This window comes from Salvelinus alpinus, chromosome 5, assembly GCF_045679555.1.
Source record: "Salvelinus alpinus chromosome 5, SLU_Salpinus.1, whole genome shotgun sequence".
NCBI lineage: Eukaryota > Metazoa > Chordata > Actinopteri > Salmoniformes > Salmonidae > Salvelinus > Salvelinus alpinus.
In genome coordinates, this window is record NC_092090.1 from 81341967 (window position 1) to 81350979 (window position 9013).

The following is a 9013-nucleotide window of genomic DNA, read 5'->3' on the forward strand; positions in this document are numbered from 1 at the left end:
CAGAGTAACAGGATCTTGAATAATTATAAATGGCTAGAATCATGAACTGACTGAGCAGAGATTATGATCTGGCAGAGTGGAAGTGGCAGGACTGAGTATTTGTAGAGGTCTTGATTATGGAACGAGTTGCAGCTGGTAGGGATCTGCTCTGACTCCAGCACACCTGTCTCCAACCACACAATCACACAGAGAGGGAGAGGGTGAGAGAGAGAGTGTACAGGGGGAGTAACTACAGGTCAAGAAGACACCGGATGAACACCAGAGGGCGTAGCAGGAGCAGATGTGACACTACAAGTGTGTGGCTAGTGGGAAGGTAGCCTCAATCCAGACGGAAGAAACCACTAAGAAACAAATGGCTCAAACGCCCTGCAAGTCACCAAGTATTGGTGGTGAGGGGAAATGGCATATTAAAACACTACGCAAGTCACCAAGTGTGGGGATGGGGAAACAGCAAACTAAAATGCTGCGCAAGTGACTATAGAGAAGAGAACCCTTCTCAACATAAGTCAACACTTTATTCTCATACTTGATCTATATACAGTGCATTCAGAAAGTATTCAGACCCATTGACTTTTTCCACATTTTGTTACGTTACAGCCTTATTCTAAAATGGATTAAATTAATATTCTCCCTCATCAATCTACACACAATGCCCCATAATGACAAAGCAAAAACAGGTTATTGAAAATGTTGACAATTGTATTTTTTTTTTTTGCAAAAGTATTCAAACCCTTTGCTATGAGACTCGAAAATTGAGCTCAGGTGCATCCTGTTTCCAATGATCATCCTTGAGATGATTCTACAACTTGATTGGAGTCAACCTGTGGTAAATCCAATTGATTATACATTATTTGGAAAGGCACACACCTGTCTATATAAGGTCTCACAGTAGACAGTGCATGTCAGAGCAAAGCCAGGAGGTCAAGCCAAGACTGGAGGTCGAAAGAATTGTCTGTAGAGCTCAGAGACAGGATTGTGTCGAGGCACAGATTTGGGGAAGGGTACCAAAAACTTACTGCAGCATTGAAGGTCCCAAAGAACACAGTGGCCTCCATCATTCTTAAATGGAAGAAGTTTAGAACCAGCAAGACTCTTCCTAGAGCTGGCCCATGGCCAAACTGAGCAATCGAGGATGAATCTAAGCACACCAGCCAAGGCAACGCAGGAGTGGCTTCGGGACAAGTCTCTGAATGTCCTTGAGTGGCCCAGCCAGAGCCCATACTTGAACCCGAACTAACATCTCTGGAGAGACCTGACAATAGCAGTGCAGCGAAGCTCACCATCCAACCTGACAGAGCTTGAGAGGATCTGCAGAGAAGAATGGGAGAAATTCCCCAAATACAGGTGTGCCAAGCTTATACCCAAGAAGACTCAAGGCCATAATCGCTGCCAAACGTGCTTCAACAAAGTACTGAGTAAAGGGTCTGAATACTTATGTAAATGTTATATTTCAGTTTTTTATTTTTAATACATTTGCTAAAATTTCTAAAAAATAAAATATATTTGTCAACTATTTCATAAATGTTTTAATAAGGCTGTAACGTGGAAATGTGGAAAAAGTCAAGGGGTGTGAATACTTTTCGGATGCACTGTATTTGGGAAAGGTATTCTAATTGTACAACGAATTGCCATGATGTTGTCCAATATTTTTACTGCAGATAACCTTGAGCCTTCATGTTCCAAGGATAGGTCATGTGAGACACCGATGTCTGCTGCCCCTTCAGATGACCAAAGCGCTGCAAAGGCTCAGACCCTTTTCCCATGCCAGTGTAACAGTTTAACTTTAGTCCGTCCCCTCGCCCCGACCCGGGCGCGAACCAGGGACCCTCTGCACACATCAACAACAGTCACCCACGAAGCATCGTTACCCATCACTCCACAAAAGCCGCGGCCCTTGCAGAGCAAGGGGAACCACTACTTCAAGGTCTCAGAGCGAGTGACGTCACCGATTGAAAGGCTATTAGCACGCACCACCGCTAACTAGATAGCCATTTCACATCCGTTACACTCATCCCCCTTTCGACCTCCTCCTTTTCCGCAGCAACCAGTGATCCGTGTCAACAGCATCAATGTAACAGTATAACTTTACGTCCGTCCCCTCGCCCCGACCCCGAACCAGGGACTCTCTGCACACATCAACAACAGTCACCCACGAAGCATCGCTACCCATCGCTCCACAAAAGCCACGGCCCTTGCAGAGCAAGGGGAACCACTACTTCAAGGTCTCAAAGCGAGTGACGTCACCGATTGAAACGCTATTAGCGCGCACCACCGCTAACTAGCTAGCCATTTCACATCGGTTACACCGGAAGCAAGTATGACACATATATTGTTAAACTGTTTTTTATCATATTGAAATTAGGCTGTTATGTTTTGAAGTGAACAAATGTAAAGCTACTTTGTTTCAGAATTTCAATATATGAGATTGTGACCTGTTAAAGGACAGTCGCCCAAATCCGGTTGAGGAATTCGACTTCAACCTGAAAGAGACTAAGATTTACCAAAGTTGGAAGAGCAGCTAATGCAGAATGATATTCGAGAAAATACATGGTGAGAAATGAAATCTTCATTGGTATGAGTTAAATGACATTTATATTGCTATGTAGTACTGGATTGAAAAATCCTGTACATATGTAATGTATTAGTGTCGTTTTGTAAAATTACAGATATCTCAGATCTCAAAGCTGGGGGGAAAGACATCCCGGACGGAGTGAAGAGGGCAATCCACTGGTAAACTCTCACCATATTTGTTTAACTTCAAATTAGGTCTTGGTGTGTTGCTTGTAAAGTATGTTTTGTGTGTTCCGTAAAGAACCCTGACCAACAGCCTCATGTCAACGATGAATATGAATGTTCTAGTTCATATATTTCTAGTCGGACTCGCATAAAGACTCTTTCCCTTCAGTTGTACTGTAGCTGTAAACCTAGTCCCCTTCATCGCTCCTCTCCTCTACTGTGAGCACTGCATATGTTTTGGGTTCAGTGTCTGATTCCAAACCGTCTTCAAGACCATTGCGAGGTAAGCGAACACTCATCTCTTTCTCTGTCAACATGTAAGTGTTAAGCGAAGCAGAGCGCTAGCTGGTATTCCTGTCTGGTATCCTGTCTGACATGAAAGCTCGCTCGCTGGGACTGGGGAGCTCACAGAGGAACAATTCCCGCCGGACCCTCCCTCCGGCAGATGGAAGGAGAGGAACGAGAGCACCTTAAAGGATGGGAGTGTCGCTGCCACTGCCGTGCCGAGCCTGATCAACCGCATCCCCCTTCTCCAGATGAAATGAGCGTAGGGCTGTCTCAAATCTCCGGCATTCTGGGAATCTGAGCGACGTGGAGAGAGCACCTGGCTTTTCAAGGGAAACAACCATTTTAGATGTGACAGAACAAATGTCAGAATCAGTCTAATAGTGAGATAATCCCACAGTCATCACTCATAAAGCCTCAGAAATGTCTTTAGGGCATATTGGAGGGAGGAGTACATTTAGGCGGTAGATGTTTGAGAAAGAAGCTTCTGCATTTTTCATCATTGCTGAAATAAAAGTGATCAAATCATTTTTTGGGACAATGCTGGCATTTAATATTTTAAATAGATTTAGCACTTTAGATTAGTAAATATTTGTTGACAAATTCAAGGAGAAATTTTATGATGATAAAGTATTAATTTAATGGGTTTATAATCAACCTCTTACACTAAGTACAGTACAGTCCATGGAGGGGATGTGGGGCCACACAGAGCTCTTAATCTCTCCTGCATTCAATGAGTGATGTGTTGTTCCTGTTCGTGTCTTATCACTCAAAGGAGCTCAGTGGAGTTTTGTTGCTCAGCCAGCCACCTTCCCTGACCTGTCACTCATTTCTTTGACAGCTGCTGGGAAGACCCCCTCCCCGCTCCCCAGTCCCCCCGCCCATCCCTGTCCCATGATGCAGACTAGGTTAATTTTCATGTGTCAGCCCCCCCCCCCCCCCTTTGGCATGACAGCTCCCTGACCGCCTGTCTCATTAGAACAGCTTGGCCTGGGAGCAGGAGAGCAGGGAGCTATAGCCGCTCGACTCCAGCCCTCAGACATCAGCCTTGCTCACCAAGGTGTTAACACAGTCATCGCACTACTTCACATCATCAGGCTAGGTCCAGATCCATGTATCACTCACACCCACTATGCTATCTACACTCTTCATTCACTTCATTCTATACACATTCTATACATTCTATACACAACTTGTCCAGTCACTTTTCTTCACTGTGCTGCACAGTTTCCCTTCGCCAGTTCAATAGATTTATTTTTTTGTTACTGGGGGATCGGCATACCCACTTGTTACCTCATGGGAGAGCTTGTTATGGAAAAGGCTTGGATGTTTACTATTCTATTCTACATACGTACGTATCAAATATGGCCTTGAAAGTTACAAAAATAAACACCATCAGCTACCATTTCAGATTCTAAGTTCCGTATTGTTTGTCCTTGAATGTTAATTGTAAAATGTGGATAGACATCCATTAGTGTTGGCTATGTTTGAAGTTTTTGATGTGAGACTTAGATGTGAGACTTGGATAGTTCAATTATAATTGCGAGAGGAATTAGTATCATTATAATTTGGAGGCTTTGTATTCCACCCTTAATGAATGTAACATCCCAATCTCAGAAGAGCAGTGATTTTGTGAGTTTATAATGAACTGTGAAAAGCATTTGAATATTTATGCCGATGTAAGACCCGGGGCAAGATGTACACAAGCTCCCCTGATGAGTGTGAAGTTGATCAGATCATTTCCTTGGAAGTGCAGGCCTCATTTGGTTCATTGTCTGAGAGTGGGACTCATTGTAAAAACAGATAAGTGGCAGCGCATGAGGCTGAATACTGCTGTCCACGGACCAAAGCAGGATTGTTAGTTACAGTCTGGTTTACTGTATCAGTGTTGATATTCTTTTATAGATGCAATTATGAGGCTCAATACATTTAGGGCAATTTTTGTAAATTAATTATTTTATTGGTCTATTGTAGAAATATAAGGTCAACAAGCTATCTTTTAATTTCTTAACGAAATTGTGTGTTTGGATGGGATAGAAGCATTGAGAGAGGGATATGTTGACGTGGACTCTGTCATGTGATCCTGGTCCCTCTTCTCCCCAACCCCTCTGACTGCCAGTGCTAGGTTAACTTGACTACAGGCAGTATATAGGACAGCAAGAGGGTCTAACTGATGCGACCTCAAACTGAAATATGTCCATTTTTACCAACAATGGCTCCCTGGAGGAGAATGTGAATGTTAAGTACATCCTACAATCCAGGGACCACATCAAAATGCAATCAGAAAGCTATGATCGGGGCCAGGGAAAGGGAGGAGAGATTGTTTGGTTGAGCAGCGGAGAGAGTGGTGGTGGTGGGTTGAGTCAGTCAGTGTGGCAGGCAGCTGTGCTGGCTTCATTTCCCCTGCCAGCAGGTGGCCTCCCTGGGTATAATAGGCTTTACATGTGTAATTAGCACATGGCACTGTGGCACTGCTGCCTGGCCCTGTCACTGAGCTGGAGATGTGAGAGAGCTGGAGCAGAAGGTGGACTTTTACAGGCACCTCAAACTGGTCTCTCTCTCATTTTATATATTTCTCTCTCTCTCTTCCTCTCTCTCTCCCCCTTTCTCTGTCACTCTCCCATCCATGGCTGGGTGACTGTAATGTTTGCTGAGCCAGCCTTGCTGTAGTGAGAGCAGGTGCAGACAAAGGAAAGTCCTCCTGGACAAAGAAAAAGGAAAATGCCCTCCTGACTCAGAGAGAGAGCGATCGGTACAGTATATGGAATGGGAGAATAGGACATGTATGGAGTTAACAGCTTGCTGTGTGGGCCCTCTAATGCTTAAAACAACGCTCATGGAACCTGTAATTACCAGGGCTGTGTTAATCAGGAATGAAGCGGCGGAGAAGCACTGAGCTAATTGGGGCCGACGTGCTCTGTAATTAGAGTAATAGTCACACATTGAGATTTTATGAATGAATGACTTTGCCAGGTTGTTACGGGGCTTCATTCAATTCCAGGAGCTACCAGCAGTTTATTTGCATGCGTTTTTATAAAGGAGACAATATGTTTCTGGTAATTTTTTTTGTCCAAACAGCAGATTTTTACTCCAGGCCTCCTGACTAGCCCTGTGTTAATTAGGGATGTCCAAGGCGAGGGAGGGGAGAAGGGGCGGTGGGGGGTGTCCAGTTATTTCTCCAGTTTTTTTGCCCCAAAGCGTTTTCACCCGTCCGCTGCCTAGTGCTGCCTAGCTTACGGGAAAAGTGGAGCTGCATTGTTGCAGTGAGAGTAAGAGAGCTTGGCTCATTGGGTTGGTATGGGGCTGTGCTATAATTTTACCATTTGGCTTTCAGAGGCTGTTTGACCTATGATTGATGCAGGATCAGCCCTGAATTCCACAGTGAGATCACCACAGGCAAATACACATATAAACAGAAATAGCCTATTTCTGAAAATTTGTTTATGATTGTCTTCTCTTCCTTTCGAAGATGAGATTACTATAAAATATAATCTCTCATTCTCTCTTGCTTTCTTTTATAACAGACCATGCGTGATGTTGTTTATTGTTGTTTACAACAATAAACAAATGCCTTCAAAGAACTTTACGGCTTCGTCAAAGCAATTTTGTGACTTTTATTTAAGTGGTTATTTTAAAGAGAGAGTGTTGTTGAAACATTCATTCTGAAGGTACTCTCTTAGAAAAAAGGGTTCCAAATGAGGTCTTTGGCTGTCCCCATAGGAGAACCCTTTTTGGTTCCAGGTTGAACCCTTTTTGGTTCCAGGTAGAACACTTTTGGGTTCCATGCAGAACCCTCTGTGTAAAGCGGTTTACATGGAACCCTATGGTCTGTGGTCTCCTATGGGGACCACCCAAAGAACCCTTTTAGGTTCTAGATAGAACCTTGTGTGAGTATAGCAGCTAGCTGAAGATCCCCAGTAGTTGGGTGTATTAGTGGTGATGGTCAGCCTGGGGATGAGTGTGTGTACACCTCTGCTGTCTAACTGCTGGGTGAGCCCCTGCTGAGAGGGGAAAGGCCACTCCAATGATTTATGAAGCATCTCCGTCTGGAAGTCCAGTAGCTGTCGCTGATGCCCGCGCTCTTTCCCCTCCTCCCTTCTCTCCTCCTCCTCCTCCTCCTTCTCCTCTCCTCCTCCTTCCCACTTCTCTCCTCCTCTTCCCCCCTTCTCTACTCCTCTTCCCCCCTTCTATCCTCCTCCTCTCCCCCCCTCCTCTCTTCCTCCCCCCTCCTCTCTTCCTCCCCCCTTCTCTCTTTATCCCCCCTTCTCTTCTCCTCCCCCCTTCTCTCCTCCTCCCCCCTCCTCTCCTCCTCCTCTCCTCCCCTCTCATCACCTCGTTTGTCATGGCACGCTGCATTGCGCCGCTGTCCCCCATAAACCCACTTCAAAGGGCGTCAGACAGATCGAGTTCCGCCCATGTCCTCCCTGCTCCTCTGGCCAGTGATGGAGTCAGATAGGAGACTCCGCCCTAACCCTAACCCTGTAATCAGAATCACATTGGCTCATTGATCTCTGGAGGACAGGCTGTAGGCTGGTAGGCAGGCTATGCATTGTGGTTGTGAAAGTGGACACACCAAAGGACTTCCACTGGGATGACTCAGTGTCCTCCTACAGGGGCCCGGCCAAGAAGGCCCAAGGATCTGTGTGTGTGCATGCGTGTGTGTGTGTGTGCTCTAATAGGCAATCTAACTGATAGAACCAGATCAGTTATATTGAACTAGAGATCAGTTATATTGAACTGATCTGGTGCTCTACTGTAAACAGTGTAGATATTTAGATCAGAATAGACCATTAAGCAGGAATGATGTGTGACAGTAAAGAGATGTAGATCATGTTTCCTGTGGCCCTGAGGAAAGTCACCACCTCCTCTGGTGCTTTTATGTGTTGTCTTTCTGACAGTGTCATCTTCAAAGTCTGCCTAATGGTCTGGTCTCCACCTCCCCTCTACCCCTCGACTCCCCACCTCTAGAACCTCTACCCCTCGACACCCCACCTCTAGAACCTCTACCCCTCGACTCCCCACCTCTAGAACCTCTACCCCTCGACTCCCCACCTCTAGAACCTCTATCCCTCGACACCCCACCTCTAGAACCTCTACCCCTCGACTCCCCACCTCTAGAACCTCTACCCCTCGACTCCCCACCTCTAGAACCTCTATCCCTCGACACCCCACCTCTAGAACCTCTACCCCTCGACTCCCCACCTCTAGAACCTCTACCCCTCGACTCCCCACCTCTAGAACCTCTACCCCTCGACTCCCCACCTCTAGAACCTCTACCCCTCGACTCCCCACCTCTAGAACCTCTACCCCTCGACTCCCCACCTCTAGAACCTCTACCCCTCTACTCCCCACCTCTTCTCCCCCCTCCACCCTTCTACCCCTCTTCTCCCCCCTCCACCCTTCTACCCCGCTTCTTCCCCCTCTAGCCCTCTACCCCTCTACTCCCCCCTCTACCCCTCTTCTTCCTCCTCTACCCCTCTTCTCCCTCTCTTCCCCTTTACCCCTCTCTACCCCTCTTCTCCCCCCTCTACTCCTCTACACCCAGATCTTCCACCCGTAAACAAAACAACAGGATCCCATTCTCTCTCTTCTCTCAACATCCACAGAGCACCACACCATTCAACTCCACATACAGTAATGGACAGAGAGAGCACCCCCATTCATACCTCTCTATGTACTGTATACTAGTAATTGCGGAGCTTGTTTTTCTATATAGGCTGTGGCTCTCAGCGGTCAACATCCTGCATCAGTCGTCTCTTTTCAGACCCCATTATGACTTTCATCTTGGCTCCGTCATTTAGCAGAGTGGCCACTGCTTTTTACACTTCCCTTATGTTATAGCTGTACTCAGGCTGGGGTCTACTCCCTCTCTGTGACATCTCTCCCCTCTGAGTGCTGTGTTTCCTGCGGTATTCAGGGGAACGTTTTGCTTTGTGCGTCTCTCTCTGTTGGTTTAGCAGCGTATCTGTGCCACCTGCTCCTGAAGTAGCCT

The 9013-nt window shown here is 46.3% G+C and overlaps 1 protein-coding gene across 1 annotated transcript; it reads left to right on the plus strand.

The window, feature by feature from the left end:
* The first annotated feature begins 3181 nt into the window (after window positions 1-3181).
* LOC139575351 (uncharacterized) lies at window positions 3182-8447 on the plus strand. Its single transcript, XM_071400272.1, has 2 exons — window positions 3182-3283; window positions 7920-8447. Exons 1-2 carry the CDS (start codon window positions 3182-3184, stop codon window positions 8445-8447), a joined length of 630 nt encoding a protein of 209 aa, XP_071256373.1.
* The last annotated feature ends 566 nt before the right edge of the window (window positions 8448-9013 follow it).

Coding starts and splice junctions, on each gene's coding strand:
- LOC139575351 (XM_071400272.1), top strand. CDS start 3,182: ATGGAAGGAGAGGAACGAGAGCACCTTAAAGGATGGGAGTGTCGCTGC. Junction 3,284..7,919: donor CTTCTCCAGATGAAATGAGC/GTAGGGCTGTCT, acceptor TCTTTCTGACAG/TGTCATCTTCAAAGTCTGCC.